General features: G+C 48.1%; 7 protein-coding genes across 7 annotated transcripts; 4 read left to right on the top strand and 3 right to left on the bottom strand.

Annotated features, from left to right (window-relative positions):
- Window positions 1–388: 388 nt before the first annotated feature.
- Window positions 389–4,821, top strand: BDV27DRAFT_142081 (uncharacterized protein; the record flags this gene model as incomplete). The annotated part of the gene is made up of 4 exons (XM_032069906.1): window positions 389–610; window positions 705–2,379; window positions 3,010–3,101; window positions 3,175–4,821. 4 exons carry the CDS (start codon window positions 389–391, stop codon window positions 4,819–4,821), a joined length of 3,636 nt encoding a protein of 1,211 aa, XP_031931347.1.
- A 329-nt stretch (window positions 4,822–5,150) lies between these two features.
- Window positions 5,151–6,782, top strand: BDV27DRAFT_122510 (mitochondrial import receptor subunit TOM22). Its single transcript, XM_032065641.1, has 3 exons — window positions 5,151–5,371; window positions 5,584–5,873; window positions 6,128–6,782. The coding sequence occupies exons 1-3, from the start codon at window positions 5,257–5,259 to the stop codon at window positions 6,182–6,184; spliced, it is 462 nt and encodes a 153-aa protein (XP_031931348.1). The 5' UTR covers window positions 5,151–5,256; the 3' UTR covers window positions 6,185–6,782.
- On the bottom strand, window positions 6,458–7,181 carry BDV27DRAFT_47952 (uncharacterized protein). Its single transcript, XM_032076723.1, has one exon. It carries the CDS (start codon window positions 7,094–7,096, stop codon window positions 6,731–6,733), a length of 366 nt encoding a protein of 121 aa, XP_031931349.1. The 5' UTR covers window positions 7,097–7,181; the 3' UTR covers window positions 6,458–6,730.
- BDV27DRAFT_47954 (uncharacterized protein) lies at window positions 6,801–9,363 on the bottom strand. Its single transcript, XM_032076724.1, has 5 exons — window positions 8,908–9,363; window positions 8,417–8,845; window positions 7,563–8,361; window positions 7,247–7,499; window positions 6,801–7,180 (listed from the first exon to the last, which is right to left on the bottom strand). Exons 1-5 carry the CDS (start codon window positions 9,245–9,247, stop codon window positions 7,169–7,171), a joined length of 1,833 nt encoding a protein of 610 aa, XP_031931350.1. The 5' UTR covers window positions 9,248–9,363; the 3' UTR covers window positions 6,801–7,168.
- A 1,631-nt stretch (window positions 9,364–10,994) lies between these two features.
- Window positions 10,995–11,547, top strand: BDV27DRAFT_122513 (uncharacterized protein). Its single transcript, XM_032065642.1, has one exon. The coding sequence runs from the start codon at window positions 11,014–11,016 to the stop codon at window positions 11,470–11,472; it is 459 nt and encodes a 152-aa protein (XP_031931351.1). The 5' UTR covers window positions 10,995–11,013; the 3' UTR covers window positions 11,473–11,547.
- Window positions 11,548–11,801: 254 nt separating this feature from the next.
- BDV27DRAFT_122514 (putative MFS sugar transporter) lies at window positions 11,802–14,577 on the top strand. Its single transcript, XM_032065643.1, has 5 exons — window positions 11,802–12,439; window positions 12,495–12,835; window positions 12,900–13,137; window positions 13,188–13,717; window positions 13,770–14,577. The coding sequence occupies exons 1-5, from the start codon at window positions 12,399–12,401 to the stop codon at window positions 14,168–14,170; spliced, it is 1,551 nt and encodes a 516-aa protein (XP_031931352.1). The 5' UTR covers window positions 11,802–12,398; the 3' UTR covers window positions 14,171–14,577.
- Window positions 14,578–14,968: 391 nt separating this feature from the next.
- On the bottom strand, window positions 14,969–17,233 carry BDV27DRAFT_47980 (integral membrane family protein). Its single transcript, XM_032076725.1, has 9 exons — window positions 16,647–17,233; window positions 16,564–16,593; window positions 16,289–16,508; window positions 16,195–16,229; window positions 16,030–16,135; window positions 15,911–15,965; window positions 15,788–15,850; window positions 15,630–15,728; window positions 14,969–15,569 (listed from the first exon to the last, which is right to left on the bottom strand). Exons 1-9 carry the CDS (start codon window positions 16,893–16,895, stop codon window positions 15,128–15,130), a joined length of 1,299 nt encoding a protein of 432 aa, XP_031931353.1. The 5' UTR covers window positions 16,896–17,233; the 3' UTR covers window positions 14,969–15,127.
- Between the last annotated feature and the right edge of the window lie 387 nt (window positions 17,234–17,620).

Genomic DNA, 17,620 nt, shown 5'->3' on the forward strand with positions numbered 1-17,620 from the left:
ATCGGAGTCGGTCGCCTTCTATCGAATCTATCTAGGGTAGGGTAAGGCGGGGGGTTCTTGTCCGTCTCTTCTCCGGAATCTCCCGCCCCCACGATCCCCGATTAGACCCTTGGCCTGCCTAGACTTAACCATATAGATTTGCTTTACTCTGTACCAGTCATTACTATTTAGCAAACTAGGTCCCGAAGTTAATGATCAACTCAATCATACTCCGTGCCAAAGTTGGACGGTCCAGATTCCAAATCGAACCATTTCTCAACCCCGAGGTACGGGACTAATAGTGCCTTTCACCCGGCAAACAGTGATTGATTTCTCCCCCACAATTAGACAAAATTGATCCAAGGGGATACAATTCACTAGGAACATGCCAGTCATAACCTCGTTCAATATGTCCTCCAATGGGGTTTCTTCCGGTTCAAAAGAACTATGGCGGCATAGCTCTCCGCAGGACACGCAAATATATGACTTCATGATGAAGTTGAACGCAGAGCACGGTCTGGCTTTGAAGAGCTACAATGACCTTTGGCGTTGGAGTGTCTCGGAGCCTGCACTGTTCTGGGAGCAGATATGGCACTATGCGGCGATCAAGTCTCATGAACCATATAGCCGTGTGAGTACTTACAGTCCTCTTGTCATAGCCCCTTGACATCTCTCTAGCCATGGCTACCTGGCCGCAAAGCTTCTTCTGCTAACAAGTAGGACAGGTCCTAGATGCTGATCAGGACCTCTTCCCTAGACCCAACTTCTTCGAGGGAAGTAGACTGAATTTCGCCGAGAACCTTCTCTACCCAGCTAGCGCGCTCGGCGAAAATGAGGTGGCGATAATCGCTGCTACAGAGTCGGAACGAGAGTATGTCTCGTGGAAAGAACTGCGTGAACGCGTCCGGCAATGTGCCAACTCACTGAAGGAAGCAGGTTTACGGTCAGGGGATCGTGTGGCAGGGTTTTTAGGCAACCATGCCAATACCGTTATCGCTATGCTGGCGACAACTTCCATAGGAGCATTCTGGACCGGCGTCTCTCCGGACACGGGTGTGCACGCAGTGTTAGAGCGTCTGAAGCAGATAGAACCGAAGATTCTATTCGCTGACAATGCCTCATTATATAATGGTAAAGTGCATGGGGCAGAGGCCAAGATCCGTCAAATTGTCCCAGAACTGCCAAATCTGGAGCTCCTTGTTGTATTCGAGACAATCAAGTCACATCAGATCAATCTGGAGGAGCTTTCACCAGTTCAGGGAAAGGTATCTACGTATGAGTCTTTCCTCTCTGCCACCAGCAACCCTTCGGCTCCTCTCGAATTTGCAAGCCTAGAGCCTGATCACCCTGTCTATATATTATACTCTTCCGGTACGACAGGGGCACCTAAGCCTATTGTTCATGGATCGCTTGGAACCTTGCTGCAGCATAAGAAGGAACACATGCTTCATTGCGATGTTCGCCCCGGAGACCGCTTGTTCTACTTTACTACTGTCACCTGGATGATGTGGCATTGGCTGGTCTCTGGGCTTGCTAGTGGTGCCACCATTGTTTTGTACGATGGTTCCCCCTTTCGACCATTTGACTTTGAAGGCGGAAACGGAGAGATGGCCATGCCACGTCTAATTGATGAATTGAGGATAACCCACTTTGGGACTTCAGCCAAGTACCTGTCTATCTTGGAGCAGGCTTTCCTGAATCCGCGAAAGCACCCCCACCGGCCGGTAACGCTGCAAACCCTGAGAGCGATATTTAGCACTGGCTCTCCGCTGGCGCCCTCCACATTCGAATACGTCTACTCATCCATTCACCCGGACATTATGCTGGGCTCAATCACTGGTGGAACCGATATTCTGTCCTTGTTTTGTTCCTGCTGCCCTATCTTGCCAGTTTACAAGGGTGAGATTCAATGTCGCAGCCTAGCCATGGCCGTTTCTGTATACGACTACGCTGGTAATGATATTAGCGCCTCTGGCGAACCTGGCGATCTCGTCTGTACAAAGCCGTTCCCTGCACAACCGGTTATGTTCTGGCCACCTGGGGTTGTTGGTGCAGAGAAGTATCGCAAGAGTTATTTTGATGTTTTTGGGCCATCAGTCTGGCATCATGGAGACTTTGTGCGCTTGGATCCTCAGACTGGAGGGGTGGTCATGCTAGGTCGGAGTGATGGCGTCCTGAAGCCGGCCGGAGTCAGGTTCGGAAGCGCAGAAATCTACAATATTTTACTCAAACACTTTGCAGAGGAAGTGGAGGATTCCTTGTGCATCGGACGGAGGCGAGACGGAATTGATGCAGATGAGACTGTCGTCCTTTTCGTGAAACTGGCCTCGCAGGAAAAGACCATGCCTCAAGAGCTCGCGGCGCGTATTCAAGCTACTATCCGCAAGGAGCTCAGCCCTCGTCATGTCCCGGGCATAGTGGACGCTTGTCCAGAGATTCCAATCACGTCCAATGGAAAGAAAGTCGAGAATGCCGTGAAACAGATTTTGTGCGGCCTGAATATCAAGATCGGCGCCAGTGTCGCAAATGCCTCTTGCCTTGACTGGTATAAAGCATGGGCTACGGCGAACTCGTAACAGGCTCAACTGAAGTATATCTACAACTAGTTGCACAGCCATAAAATAGCTTATTTGGTAGAACTAATGGTTACGTGATAGTCGTGGGCGTGGCCTAAAAAGCAATTCATTGATTCAAACTCCGTCGTCCAGCGTAAATGACGATTCCATCGAAGAAGTAGTCGAGCAAGCAGAGATGGAAAACAAAGGCCCCCGCCTAGTTTGAGATTCTAGACCAAGCCGAATAGAACAGTATTTGAAATAAAAGGGGAGGGAATTATTTCCAGTCGACGTCATTTTCGTTGGTTTGGAAGGATGAAAACAGACCGGATTAGATAAGCCATGGGATCTCGGCTTTCATCCAAATCCTTGCGGTGGTCTCCGGAAAACAGCTCTCTCCGACAACACAAGGAGCACCTGAATTCAGTATCCTCCGAACTTATTGAATTCAAGATTGACAAGATGCGTCGCTCAGTATTGCGGGCAGTTGAGTCCGCGAAGCCGCTCGGCCGCGCCCCTCGTTCCGTTTCAAGGAGCTTCGCTACTGTCAACGAGTCCAATTCTAAGGTAATGCCGAAATGTTGGGTGTTCGTTTGGTCTGATCTTCTCGACTAACTCATGTCTTTACGCAATGCTATAGGATCCTGTTGAGCTCGACCAGATCACCACCTTGCCGAATGGAATTCGTGTCGCTACTGAATCTTTGCCGGGGCCCTTCTCTGGTGTTGGAGTTTACGTCGATGCCGGTTCCCGATACGAGGATGAGAGCCTACGAGGAGTTAGCCACATAATGGATCGACTAGCATTCAAGTCGACTAAGAAACGGTCTAGCGACGAGATGCTTGAAGTTCTTGAGGGCCTTGGAGGAAACATTCAGTGTGCCTCTTCGCGAGAGTCGCTGATGTACCAGTCCGCCAGTTTCAACTCGGCTGTCCCAACGACTCTGGGGCTTTTGGCTGAGACAATTCGTGATCCACTCATCACAGAAGAGGAGGTGCTTCAGCAGCTGGGTACGGCTGAGTATGAGATTGGCGAGATCTGGGCCAAGCCGGAGCTTATTCTGCCAGAGTTAGTACATATGGCTGCCTACAAGGACAACACGTTGGGGAACCCTCTGTTATGCCCGGAGGAACGACTAGGAGAGATTAACAAGGCGGTTGTGGATAAATATCGCGAAGTATTCTTCAAACCTGACAGGATGGTCGTTGCCTTCGCCGGTGTGCCGCACGATGTAGCTGTCAAGCTCACGGAGCAGTACTTCGGTGACATGCAGGGGCAAAAGTCGAACAAGGGTCCTGTTCTATCGGGAACCGGCATCGAAACTACTTTGTCGAACTCCAAGTCGGCCGTCGAAGAAGGGCAAGTGCCTACAATTCCCCAATTCACGCCGTCGTCCACCACATCGACCACTCCTGCATCCCCAAAGTCCGAGTCCAGTCTCCTTTCCAAACTTCCATTTCTCAAAAACCTTTCCGGATCGCAGAATGGCTCCGTGTCACCATTGGATCCTTCCTTGGTAGAACCGTCAACGTTCAACTTGACACGTCCTTCGCATTATACTGGCGGTTTCCTCTCTCTCCCTCCAATTCCCCCTCCGGCGAACCCCATGCTTCCTCGCTTGAGCCATATCCATCTCGCATTTGAGGCTCTTCCCATCTCCAACCCCGACATCTATGCTCTCGCGACCCTCCAGACACTGCTCGGTGGTGGTGGATCATTCTCCGCGGGCGGTCCTGGCAAGGGTATGTACTCACGCCTTTACACCAACGTGCTGAACCAGCATGGATGGGTTGAGAGCTGTATCGCTTTCAACCATAGTTACACCGACAGCGGAATCTTCGGAATCTCTGCCTCGTGCAGTCCGACACGGACACCCGAGATGCTTGAGGTCATGTGCCGCGAACTGCAGGCACTGACACTTGACAACGGTTACTCTGCCTTGCAAGCCCAGGAAGTCAACCGTGCGAAGAATCAACTCCGCTCCTCTCTTCTCATGAACCTGGAGTCACGGATGGTCGAATTGGAGGACCTCGGACGCCAGGTTCAGGTACATGGTCGGAAGGTCGGTGTCAAAGAGATGTGCGATCACATCGATGCATTGACCGTGGAGGACCTGCGCCGCGTTGCCCGACAGGTTTTCGGCGGTAACGTCCAGAACAAGGGACAAGGCACCGGTAAGCCAACTGTGGTTCTGCAGGAAGGCGAACTGGAAGGATACAAACTTCGCTCTTTCCCATGGGAGGAGATCCAAGAACGGATCGCCAGATGGAAACTGGGAAGAAGGTGAATGGAATGAAATCCAGAGAAGAAATAATTTACGGAATAGATAGAAGCTGCTGTTTATTGTATAGTATAGTTAAGAGAAGGGCGTGACGCCCGGCATTTTTCTTCCCTCTATGTAATTAAAACGAATGACATCAAAACATGTGTTCTCCAACATTGAGTTTTACTATATCTCTCATCTACTGGCAATTGTATGAATAGATAAGGTAGAGATTCTTCTTCTACTCTATTGGGGCCGAAACTCATTGCCGCTTTTAGCTCCGTTTGGCTCGGGAAAAAAGTTGGTACGGACGACGTCGAATCCGCAATCCTCTCCATTTACCCATCAATCTCCGTCACCTCTCAACTTCAACTCCATCCAACACCACAACGCCGTCAATTCACCTCGTCCATTCCTATTCTTCATAATTTTACCCTCGATTAATAAACCCTAGTCAAAATGGTCCAGCTCCAAGAAGTCGAGGACGAGCACTACGCCCAGGAGAAGCCCCAGGCCACCAAGAACAACGTCCTGCTTGCCTCGGATGACGAGGATGACGACTACACTGACACCGGTTAGTACTCTAGTGCATTCCCTTGAATTCAGCGTTATCGATGCTATATTCCTGTGTGCGCGAGATGAATCATGCTTGCTCTCAGCCCGTGTTTCCGGTGGCACTTTCTGCGCCGACCACGTTGCTGGCCCAAACACACCGCGTAGCCATCTTGATTCCGGCTTCAAGACCACATTGTTTAACCAATGTTCTAACATGTTTAATGAATATAGAGTCTGAGATCTCCGAGGACTCCGATGTCGAGCTCGATGGCGAGACCTTCTACGAGCGTCTGTCCGCTCTGAAAGATATCATCCCTCCCTCCGCCCGCCGCCAGGTCACCAGCACAGTTTCTTCCATCACCTCATTCACAAAGTCCAGTCTCATGTTCAGCGGTCGCGCACTCTGGGTTATCAGCACCAGTGCTTTCCTTGTCGGTATCCCATTCGCGCTCGCCTATGCAGAGGAGGAGCAGTACGTGCAGATGGAGCGTGAGCAGGGCATGATCAAGGGTGCCAACGAGGTAGGTCATATATCAGCCATTTTTTGCTATTATGCATTTTCAATGCCTTGTTATCGCCATGGCCTCTATTATTCACCTTATCTTCCGGTTGCGCCCGAGAGCCGAGATGCGGTGAAAACTCTTTTACCCATTGACGATCAGTCCAACAAGGCGACACATCCATTTTTGGAAATATCGTTATTGTTCTTCTTCCTTGACGTTATGTTTTTGACAACTTAAACCGTGCACGAATGCTGATCAAGTCTTTTCTGCAGATGCTCACCCCCGGTGCGGTTTCCGAGGAGCAGAAGCAGGCTCAACCTACCCTGTAAATGGACGTCGCTAGCGAAGGCGAAGACCGCAACAGGTGTCAATGATCAGCCATCAACAGCCTTAACCTATAGTCTATGCTCGAATCGCCTGTTGCTGTAGAGCCTGCAGTATTGTACGCCATCGGTCTGCCTGGGGCAGATCAGTGTGTCAACAATGACTCTGTCTGGTGTTCCCGATATACACGAATCGAACTACGCGTTGAATGGATTTCAAAATACAGTAAAATTATTAAAAACGGCAATGCATGACAACACAATCTGCATGCGTTTTGAAAAGGGTATACAAAGCATCTGATTGAATAATCGCCTGCGATCTCCAAAAATATAATTCACGGTTTTGGGCCGGCGCGGCAATAAAAAAGCACGGACTTAAATGGTTATGGTAATGGCTTTCAACCATCTGTCATTTCGGAGTCTTTGATCTTTCTATGTACCTTTTTTTCCTCTCCTCATGCCTCTGCTTCTGGAAGTTCTGGAGCGGGCAATGCATGTATTTGTATAACTCATACTGATTCCTTTTCTTTTTCATTTCGCTGATGTCGTTTGTTACTTACTTTGGTCGAAATATGTTTCTAGATAATGGAACGTGAATGATTCTAGAGGTGTGATCGTAAATAATACTGAATTGGCATCCAAGAAGTGCGAGAGCTGAGGGTTGCACCAAGCGAGAAAACAGCTAAAAAGCACAATAAGAAGCAGAATCATGGGAAAGACGTTCGAAAGAAATTCGTATGAAAGGCCATGCCAGACCTGGGGTATCAACCGAGCGTACCAAAGAAATTCCATCAAGGTAAACAAGACGAGAAAGATAAAGGATGACATGGGTAAATCATGGATCCAGGTGTATGTACATAGTGTAATCTTGAGGGTAAAATGATAATAACAACCAAAAATGAGTTCAGAAAGGCCCATAGTAGATAGTACCTCGAGCAAAGATATTGACAGGATATATTCGAAGAATATTGAAGAGATCTGGATGAGGCACTAGCCAAGCGTCTATATAGATATCAGCATATGTCCTATGGAGAGGGTGAAGGTAAGATTTCGATAGAATGAACATACCACGGATTCTCGAGCCGTTCTGAGGTTGATATGGAAATCTCGCCAGAGCTTCTTTATCTCGCCTTCGTAAACCATCAAGCCGACGGCTTCGGCGGCCTTTTTAGCCTTTTTCTTCTGGCTCCAGTGGCTCCGCCTCAACACTTCCTTGTCGGTCATGTAGCCCATTCGTTCAAGGTGGTCTACTACCCATTCATTAAGGTGAAAGCGCCAATGGATGAGGGTATGGGCCATGGTAGCTCTGTTTTTGCAATGTCTAGGAGGTTATGTGTGAGCCCTGTTGGAGGGGATGTTAGAGAGTCAATAGTATCAGACGTACCTTCCTAGCAAAAATCGGGTGTTCTCATCGGGGAGAACATGTCCATCTCGATCCCGTTCTTGTCCATCTTCTTCAGCGTCACTCGACTCGTCTGACAACGGTTCAAACGTCTCCAATGAGTATGCTTTTCCATGCAGCTTCATGTCAGAGGACGCCGGATGGCCGGATCGATTACAGGCATCGCAAGGGTGATTCTCTAGCGTTGGATATCCGGTAACTTCCATGCGAGGCCTTGCCATGAGGGCGCTGCGGAAGCTGGCGTTCCATACCGAGGAAATTAACTGCGATCCAGTCCGGCCTTTTACTTCATCTTCTAATTTTGAAAATGCGACCTGGTAGACTGGGCTAGAGCGTTCAAAGGCTGGATTAAGCTGATTGAATACCATCCATTCCACTGCGTCTTGGAAGTAATCTTTCAGTTGCTTGTATGCATGACGGGAGAATTCGAATGGCATATCTGGTAGACTGCTCGGCGCACCGAGAGTCCCATCTTCTAGAACGAAATCATCTTCATAACGATCAAGATCTTCATCGCTTGCTACAGAGGATTCAACGTCACTATCCTCTTTTTGTTGACGGAAACGAGGCGGCGGGATAGTGCTTTCGCCCTCAGTTTCATTTCCATTGTCGTCGTCGTCGCTCCCACCCTCACTCTCTGATGCGCTTTGTGGAGTCCCTGATCTCTCGTCATCGGTTTCCTTCTCACCAGCTCTCTTCCTGCGTAACGCTTCTAGGTGTTGTTGTCTTTGAGCTCGCGCAGAATTGGCCAGCCTTCCTCTGGTTCGTGTTTCCTTCACCACTAGTGAGAGGGTCAATAAGAAACAAGATGCCGGGTCCAGGATATGTAGACCTACCTGAGTCTTGAAGATCTTGAAGGTCCTCCCTGAGATCTAGCTCATCTTGATCCAAGCTTTGTTCTGGTGTCTTCGGTGACTGAGCATAGATGGCCCTCCTTCGTTTTCTTGCCGGGGTTGAAACAGGCCCTTCATCAGAATCATCACCATCCAGCACAATCGTAGGCTGCTGTGCGGGGCCTCGTCGTAGTTTCCGCCGAGGACGAGAGATTATATCGTCAGCATCACTATCGTTGGACTTCGCGGAAGGCGAAGGAGTTTGGGATGGGGAATGCGCGGTGTCGGACGGGGTCTGGGGTCTCTTCCGCTTCAGAACTCGTGCCTCCCTTACTTTTCGAGCACTGGTAGGAGCTTCTTCTTCGTCATCGCTTTCACTCTCTCCATGGACAGGCATCTTGGTCTCCGAAGTAGAAGGCTGTGGTAGTTCATCTGAGGATTCCCCATGGAGTCAGGGTAAGATACCACCACAGTTTAAAACTCTAGTTACTTACCTTCGCTCTTTTTCTTGTTCTTCTCTTTCTCTTCCTTCTTGTCCTTCTTCTTCTTCTTTTTCGTAGGGGTAGACTTTTTAAAAGTTTCTGCCTTCGATATGAAGCCTTGCTGGTCCGCTAAGGACTTCTTCACGAACGGAACTGGTGACATGCTCTTGCTTGATGACCCACTTGGTTGAGACCGAGTACTACGGATAGTAGGCATTGACGGATGCCCATAGCGCAAAGTAGCTTTGCGGTCACTCTTCTCGTTAGCATCCTCGGCAGAATCTTGCGACAGGGCTATCGGAGCAAAAGAAAGTCGCGTCTGCTTTGCTCTTTTACCATAAGTGCGGGGCATCAGTGATGACGCAACAGGTGAATAACACCGGATCTGCTTAGGGTCTGTATGTAATCAAGGTATCAGGATAAATATAAGGGTGTAGTCGAGCGGATCTTGAAAAGGAGGAGTTAGAGGCGAATGAATGAAGACATTCGATCGAGTAGTCTGGTGATCTTTCAAGCGCGAATAGACCGCGTCGCTTTGTCACGAGAGCACGTGATCTAATATTGCCCAAAATGGGTGGTTGTGATAGAGGCTCAGATTCATCTCACTTGAGGCTTTTTTTTATTAGAGAATTAGTGGGGAAATCTGAAATTTTGGAGAGAATGTGAGATGATTAATGAGGGGCATCGCACTTGCTTGTATCACGTTGGTGGTTGACTTTCGATACAACCTAACCCATCCATACTTATTCGCTTCACTTATGACTGAGGAGACACACTGTGTTTTCAGTATTACCATTTATCAACTGGGTACAATTCCACCCCTTTGTTTTCCTTTTGGGGCTGTACATAGCGTCACGGAGAGCTCTTAAGTTAATAGTCACTTTCTGCACCACATCTTGGTGACTGAGCAAATATACTCTATGAATGTGCTTTCCAGAATACACATATAAACTGAGGCTTGTGGCTTCAAAACCATCGTAATACAAGGTAGTACCTGATATCATACCTGAAGGCCAGGCTGCACTTTCTACATCTAGATTATGAGAGCTACTCTGAAGCGTAGCTTCCTGATTCCTCGTTGCGAACTGAAACCACAGCTTCCTCTGTTCCCTATCATGACCTCAGTCATAAGGCTTCAAACAAAGGTCCATAGAAGTACTCGCTCTATTTTAGTAATACTGTTACTCATTAAAACTGCATCCTGCTGTCATGTATTGCCAACAATGCTTCTTTGCATTTCTATATGCATTATTGGATCTGACATCCATTAGGTCCAGGTCAGTTCCTTACTTGGACATGGGTAGTCGAGAGAATATGCCATTCTGCATCGAGTGCATTCCCACTACGTTGACTAATACCACATCTATCGACGTATACCAACTGGACGGGTTGAGCTGTGCAATGTCTCTCAATTGTACGTTGGCGTTGGAATCGGCACCGGTCCTTTTGGTGAACTTGAGTGGCATGCCTTATCCAAAACTTCAAGTTAACTCACCTCTGAGTGTGGCACTCGTGCCACCAATCCTTCAATTGAGATTAGCAAGTTCACAAGGATGTGTTAATAGCTTGGGAAAGCCCATTTCCATGGTCTCAGAAAAGCCAAATCACAGTCACGTACAGCAAAGTTACCATTCATCACCTGGGCTGGTACGGGAAGATAACACCCACAAGTCTCTATCAATGCAAGGTGGTTTGCAACAGATACATGCGAGTCGGACCCGGGTTAGTGAGCCATATCCGGCCGCTAGACCAGACAGTACCACTCAAGTCTATGTCGGAAGTCTTGAGAGTTGCTTGATATACATTCGAGACCAGATCATACACATATTTACGGTCAACACCACCTTGGACGATCCTTATACAAAGAGGGAAGTCCGAAAAAGGTCCATTCGACAAAGATTGCATAATTTGAGGTTGAACTGTCAGGACAGAATTTGCCGAGGGTACGACTTGGAGAAGCTTTGTACCTCAAGCAGCATGTCTACAGCAGAAAAGGATGCTTGCGCTTCGTGTTACCCCCGAAAGAACCTGAGGCTTATAAAAGATCGATGCAATGTACACAGAGCTGAATTGTACCAAGTCCTTTATCGGGCTTGCATGCTGCTGGGGCTTTTTGCAATGGTAGCTGCTCTTCTATACATGGTGGGTTCCTACAGGCGCTCGCGCAGAAGCCGAACATCTAGGAACTTAGCAGCTGAGACATTTCTGTCTTCGGATCTGTTGCCTATGGCGAAAACGACATCGGTATCTACACCCTCGTATAATGGGCTAGATCTATGGACAGAACATAACCCTGCTATGGGTGACAAACAGAACTCCGGAGCAAATCTCTCCATGACAGAGAGAAGGCTCAGACGTCTTGGTCTCTTTAAAAGGGAGGCCCGTAAGGGAGTACGGGATGTTTTTGATCTGGAGTCGCATGGGTGCATCCATGAGGGGAGCGGGATACTGAAGGAGAGGGTTCCTGTATTACCTCGGGCCTCAAATGCAAGTCTTCGAAGACATTTTGCGACCAGGAATATGAATCAAACACCCAGAGGACTTAGTGATGAAGATAATAAGACTCACAGTGGATAGGGTATGGACAATGCCACTAAACCTTCAAGGCACTTGGAGGAGTATTTTCAGTTTATGTACTTACCTTACTTGCTTAACTTAGTCAGGCAGTGTGGATGGCGAGATCAAAAAGTCGGTAGGATCAGTGCGTTAAATTAGTACTAAGCATTGTCATCAAGCATGGATATTAGGCTGAATGGAAGAAATTATAGTGGCCTGATTCATGTGACCCCCTTGTGACTTCCCTTCTTCGGCCATGTGAATCCAGATCCACCTTCTCAGTATTTCATACTTTTCACTGTCTTCTCTTTACCATTCATTCCTTTCCCTTTTACTAGTATCCCGGTTTTATTTAATCATCATGGGCCCCACCCCCAGCTTCAATTGGTGGATTCCTTCAACTTCACTCCTAGCCCGGCCTCGTTGCCGCTGATTCGTGGAATCGGTTTGACGGATGTCTTTCGATGGCCGAGAATTTCCTCGAATCTCAACCCCGGATTTCCCCAGACTCCCCCGTCTCATTCTAGTGATACCCCAACACCTCGCTTCATTCGACTTTTCCCCGGATACCCCACCACTTAGATGTCTGAGTGTTCCTTATCAATACTGGGTCAGGATGCTAGTGCCGCCGGGAAGGATTGGTCGAGCTCGCTTGGCTCTTAACGTGGCCAGAGGACTGCAGCTATCACGGTTGTGTCCCGTGGTTCTTATACGAATATCGTTCTTCTTGTGGCTGTTTTGCCTTGTCATTCTTTCTATCAACCGCCTGATGACTCGTACCACTATATATACCTGAGTGTGGCAGTGGATGAATTCCCAGTTGACCCCTTTTCTCTCATATGAGTTTTCCTACTATCTCCCCATAGACATCAGTTGGCTACTGGGAACAAGTGACTCTTGCGCCTGTCATAGTCTGATAATATAACTGAAGCTGCAACGCAGCAATCATGGCGTTCAAATTCTTGGGCTCTACAAGAGCCTATAACTGGTTCGTGCATATCAGTCGCAATTTTCAGATTTGATACTTACTTGGGAGACCTTAGGTATATTTCTTGCGTCGCAGCAGCATGCATGGTTCTTTATGGATATGACGCATCGGTATACAACTCCGTACAAGGTTCGAACAACTGGGTCGTCTATTTCAATGACCCGGATGACAACATGATCGGAGCTATCAATACGGCTTATACTGTGGGTGCCATCTTTGGTGGTTTCTTCTTAGGAGGGCCTACAGCAGACTTTCTTGGCCGTAAATTTGGAATGGCAATTGGTTGTGTCATGGTGATCGCTTCCACGTTCATGCAGACTTTCGCCCCCCGTGGTAACATTGCATGCTTCCTTGCTGGGCGGTGCATAATTGGTGTCGGTCAAGGCATTGCTCTGAGTAAGTCGCCTTGCTCTACCTATGGCTTAACCAAATTTCGAAGACTTACTTCTCGACCGTACAGCTGCGGGTCCAATCTACATTGGCGAGCTCGCCCCTGCAGAAATTCGTGGAAAGATCATGACCTTCTGGCAAATGTTCTACTCGGTTGGTTCCTTTATCTGTTTCTGGGTGAACTACGGGTGCACAGAACACAAGGAGAATCTAGGTGAATGGGACTGGAAGATGGTTGTTATCTTCCAACTCTTAGTTCCTTGCTTAATTCTAGCACTTATGCCAACCATCCCAGGCTCTCCACGATGGCAAGTGTCATGAAGCCGATAGAATTGTCTGTCTACTAACCATTTATCAGGTACATCCAACGGAGCAATGACGTTGAGAAAGCCCGTAAGGCTCTCCAAAAAGTTCGCGAACCACATGAGGTCGAGGAAGAACTCCTAAAAATCCGCGAAGCTATTGAGTACGAAAAAGAGGCCATCTCTGGAAGCTACTCAGCGCTGTGGAAAGACAGGTCTCTCCGCAAGCGTATGGCTCTCGCTCTGGTCGTTAATGCCGGCCAGCAGGTCACTGGACAAGGCACGCTGAACACATACTCTACCAAGATCTACCAAAAGGTGTTTCCCAGTGCTGGTCAGATTGCTCTCATCAATGCTCTCAATGCGACCTTTGGAATTATTTTCACACTCAACGCTGTTTGGATTATTGATCGATTTGGGCGCAAATTTCTTCTAATTGTTGGTGGCATCGGTATGGGAATCTGCATGATCATCGTTGCAGCTGTCGAGACCGAAACCCCATCAATAGGTGATCCCGGCTCAGACGTCAAGAGCACGCCCGTCGGCATATCAATCGTATTCTTACTCTTCCTATTCATCTTCTTTTGTATGTCCCCGTGAAACCCAGATGATCATCCCAACCGCTAACATTGTTTTAGACAAACCTTCTTGGGGAGCTACCGTGTGGATTTGGACTTCTGAGATTTTCTCTATGAATGTCAGAGCCCAAGCAGTCGGAATGGCATCACAGACACAGAACGTAGCCAATGCCATCGTCCAACAGTTCTTCCCAACTTTCCTCAACAATTGCGGCTTCTACGCCTTTTACATGTTCGCCGGTATTAACTTCCTCTTGTCGGTGTTTGTGTTCTTCTTTATCCCCGAGACCAAGCAGGTTCCTTTGGAAGAGATCGACGCTCTTTTCGGTGGCGCCAATCACGTCACACACGGCGAAGCGCTTGTGGCGGGTGAGAAGCAATTGCAGGTGATGCAGTCGAACACGGGTAATGAAAAGGCTGAAGCAGTCACGATTGAGAATGCCCCCCCACGGCAGCACTGATGTCTTGCTACAGTATGTAAGTAAGCTTATGAATCTTCCATTCTGTGCTTGCATGAATCTTGATGTCTCTTTGAGCAGTCAATATTGGGAGGGGTTAGTCTGGCTACTTTTCCTTAGAATACTATAGTGTGCTAGATCCAGAAGGAGGTTAGCATCAAAGTTTATGTATTTAAAACGATGTACTCGTAGTAAACAATCTTGTGGAACGGCCCTATATTCAATTCCATCCTCAAATGCACATGTGGGGAAACATGGGGAAGCCTTAGGGACTGTTCCTTTTTTTCTCTTCTCTTTTTCGTCTTTTTCGTCTTTTTCGCCTCTCTATACGAGAATGAACTCACAAGTCTTCCTTGTTAGTTTCATTCTCAGCCTACTATAGTTCAGTGTTTTATAAACTCTTTGATCGATCTCGTGCGCATCAGCGTAACTTTGAAGTATCTCCACATGTATGTATACCGGACATTTAAGCATGCTAAGCTTACAGTTTCCCTCTTGGCGAAGTTTATCTTTGGATCTGCTTGATGGCATATTTTCATGCTTCACTAAGTGGGTAGATCCATGTTATGTTACCTAATACCAGCTTGGCATAATGTAGTAGGATACTTCAAACCAAGGATGAGAGGATTCACTGCCAATGGAATCTTTTTTTTTTAAAAAAAAAATAAAAAATAAAATAAAAATCCATATTGTCTCTCGACCCTGGTGCAGTCATTTGCACCATATTCATCCAATATATATTGATGCTAAATCCGTAAATGCATGCATATGGTCATCTTTCTTTTAGATTTAGTTCTAACATTACTAATATCCTTCATATAAAAAAGACTTAACAAATAGCCTCCCATACCGAACCAAAAGACTCCAAGCCCCTAATCTAATATAGAATAATATAATTAAACTCAAGTCATGAACTTCGTCAGATGGAAACCCAACCCCGATGACAAATAACCTAAATCCCTAAACCATATCATCGCGCCCAAAATGCGCCGACTTCTTCCCGCGTGCGGAATTTCGCGCCTCCGAGGTATGCGATACCATTACCTCCGTGGTGCACATGATACCCTCCGGGCCGGTGGGTGACAGGATATACTCCTCGCTGGAGTTGCTGCTGTCGTTTCCGGGGTAGGTGGTGGTTGTGGTTGTGGTGGTGGTCGCAAAGTGTCGGGACGGTGGGAGCTTTTGGTCTGCCTCGACTTCGATGCGACTACGAGGTGCGCTGTGGAGGGTTTGGGATTGGCCTTGGCGAGAGCGGGAGAGGGAGCGGAGGCGGTATTGTTTGCTGCCGTAGGTGTTGTAGGGGCGGGTCTTTGAGTGGGAGCCGTAGCTGCCGAGGACTTGCTTGAAGAGGGGTTTTAGGGTTGGGAGACTGCCGGCGATTATACCCATATTGGATTCCACGCTTGAATGGCGTATGTGTTAGCTGCGTGAAGAGTGGTACAGGGTAGGTGGTTCTACGTACACGACCCAGATTGTAAGTGTAGAGTAGTCCCAGAGGAAATCGCCTGTGCGGCCGTAGTTGGGCAGGACTGAGAGTTTGACAAATGCGGCGGCACAGGCACTGGATGAGGCTATGTTAATTTGGTTTCGAGTTGGAGACCAAGAGGGATAAAGACTTACAAGATTCCTAATCCCAGAATACAGACCAGCGAGGCTTTGACCCGGCGATTCACTTGAAGGTGCCTGTTATCGATCCTGGAGTTAGCGTCTGGCATTTGGTTACTGAAACTCATCACGACACACCTTAACATGAAGGCCGGGAGAATGGCGAATATTAGATCCGTCAAGATATTCAGCGCTGTTATCGTTAGGCAATGTGACATTGAACCAAGTATGAAATTCCAATTAGATCACGTTCGTACCAGTATTGGTATAGCTCAGCTCCAACAATTGCGTGGGGGTAAAGCATCTAGACTTCACCGACATGTCCCAGATACTCCGGATATCTTTACATTGGAAAACGAGGGTCTGTATGCGGATTAGACGTTTACACTGTCCGACACCGACGAGGGGCACCAGGCACGTACCAAGAAGCAAATTGTTGTATAGAGGAGCATGAGCACTGCAAACATTTATGCTGGTTAGAATAGCACCCATGACCAGTAAGAAGCCTTAGCCTACCAATCACAACCCAAATGAAGACCTTGTAGCCCTTTCGCGGGGCAAAGCGCAAGAGGAACAGCCCAATGGAGATCTTTACGAGACCTATCGCCCACATGTAGATGCCTTGCGTGGCGAAGTTCAAATGCATGGCCGTAGTGGCCGTGTCCTTGACATATGCTGTATGTCGCCCTGCGCCATAGATAACCTCAGGTATGATAATAGCCCATCCAGCGAGAGACTAAAAGTGAAGACGTCAGAATTGATGATGCATCGAAAGTGTTCTTGCATCTTACCAGCATCATGGTTAATATCATGGTATAGTCCTGGATGCTGGTCAGCTTAATGAAGTGGCCCTAGAGCTGGAGAGATCGCTTACATCGAGGCCAACATTTCGAATGATAAACAATCGAACGTACATTCGCGCCAGCACCGTGAGAAATGCGAACACAGTCGTGATCGTCGTGGCCGCAAGGATTCGAGGCCCTTGATTCTCATCCGGCAAGCCAGCGCCTCCAGGATGGGCGCTGTCGGACATGACAGCGTATCGCGCGGGCACTCCTATCACCGAGGGATCATCGAAAAAGCGGTCCTGAAGACTGGACACAAGGTCGGCGAAGACGGACATCGATCGAGCTTATAGCATAAACTTGTCTCCACGAAGATGAAGATCGCCAGAGACTGTCGCACGAACTCACAGACGTTTGCATGTCGAATTGGGAACTCAAAGTTGAGCGATGCATAAAATGAGAAGTCAAAAAACGTGGCTCGGCCTGTGCTCGATTCGAGAGTATCTCCGAAGCTTCCATGACAAAGTCTGGAGTCCACCCAGTTCATGGTTAACCATTAGTTTACCAACAGGAACAGCCTATTCCTAGCCAAGTCCGGTTCATCTGTCTCAAACCGTCTTCGTTCCTGGTTTCCGTTTGTCATCTCGGCTAAATCTTGAATATTAGCATCGCTGTATCGGGTCGAGAGAAGGGCCCGACTGATTCACGGTTTCAGACCCCTGCACAGTCGATATACTCTGGTCGAAACCTGGCCAATGAGATAGGCACTGACGATAGTAAACTCGTACTTAGTGATACTAAGTAAGGACTAGGGCAAATGGGTCAATTCCGGAATGGCCGCCAGGTGGGTGGGTCATCGAATGATGGTGCCATCCGCACGCCAGGCCACAGTCCAAGTGGGTAGCCCAGACTATTGGGAATTTGGGATTCCTCAGCGCTGTCGACCAGCGCCACGAGGGGGCATTCTCGTATACGTAGTGGTGATGCCTGCTATCTCTAGGAGTTACTCTCATATTGCAGACTACCGTAATCTCCGGCAGTGGAGCGTATCTCGGCTCCTAAC

This window comes from Aspergillus caelatus, assembly GCF_009193585.1.
Source record: "Aspergillus caelatus strain CBS 763.97 unplaced genomic scaffold BDV27scaffold_24, whole genome shotgun sequence".
In the NCBI taxonomy this organism is placed as follows: Eukaryota; Fungi; Ascomycota; class Eurotiomycetes; order Eurotiales; family Aspergillaceae; genus Aspergillus; species Aspergillus caelatus.

What these genes read in the sequence shown, in the direction of transcription:
- BDV27DRAFT_122510 (XM_032065641.1), top strand. Translation starts at nt 5,257, where the DNA reads ATGGTCCAGCTCCAAGAAGTCGAGGACGAGCACTACGCCCAGGAGAAG. An exon ending in TGACGACTACACTGACACCG is followed by an intron (nt 5,372 to 5,583) that starts GTTAGTACTCTA and finishes TAATGAATATAG; the next exon opens with AGTCTGAGATCTCCGAGGAC. An exon ending in TGATCAAGGGTGCCAACGAG is followed by an intron (nt 5,874 to 6,127) that starts GTAGGTCATATA and finishes TCTTTTCTGCAG; the next exon opens with ATGCTCACCCCCGGTGCGGT.
- BDV27DRAFT_47952 (XM_032076723.1), bottom strand. Translation starts at nt 7,096, where the DNA reads ATGGGCCTTTCTGAACTCATTTTTGGTTGTTATTATCATTTTACCCTC.
- BDV27DRAFT_47954 (XM_032076724.1), bottom strand. Translation starts at nt 9,247, where the DNA reads ATGCCCCGCACTTATGGTAAAAGAGCAAAGCAGACGCGACTTTCTTTT. An exon ending in GAACAAGAAAAAGAGCGAAG is followed by an intron (nt 8,846 to 8,907) that starts GTAAGTAACTAG and finishes GGGAATCCTCAG; the next exon opens with ATGAACTACCACAGCCTTCT. An exon ending in TCAAGATCTTCAAGACTCAG is followed by an intron (nt 8,362 to 8,416) that starts GTAGGTCTACAT and finishes CCCTCTCACTAG; the next exon opens with TGGTGAAGGAAACACGAACC.
- BDV27DRAFT_122513 (XM_032065642.1), top strand. Translation starts at nt 11,014, where the DNA reads ATGGTAGCTGCTCTTCTATACATGGTGGGTTCCTACAGGCGCTCGCGC.
- BDV27DRAFT_122514 (XM_032065643.1), top strand. Translation starts at nt 12,399, where the DNA reads ATGGCGTTCAAATTCTTGGGCTCTACAAGAGCCTATAACTG. An exon ending in TCTACAAGAGCCTATAACTG is followed by an intron (nt 12,440 to 12,494) that starts GTTCGTGCATAT and finishes GGGAGACCTTAG; the next exon opens with GTATATTTCTTGCGTCGCAG. An exon ending in ATCCCAGGCTCTCCACGATG is followed by an intron (nt 13,138 to 13,187) that starts GCAAGTGTCATG and finishes ACCATTTATCAG; the next exon opens with GTACATCCAACGGAGCAATG.
- BDV27DRAFT_47980 (XM_032076725.1), bottom strand. Translation starts at nt 16,895, where the DNA reads ATGTCCGTCTTCGCCGACCTTGTGTCCAGTCTTCAGGACCGCTTTTTC. An exon ending in TGATATTAACCATGATGCTG is followed by an intron (nt 16,509 to 16,563) that starts GTAAGATGCAAG and finishes CTTCACTTTTAG; the next exon opens with TCTCTCGCTGGATGGGCTAT. An exon ending in ATTCTGGGATTAGGAATCTT is followed by an intron (nt 15,729 to 15,787) that starts GTAAGTCTTTAT and finishes AGCCTCATCCAG; the next exon opens with TGCCTGTGCCGCCGCATTTG.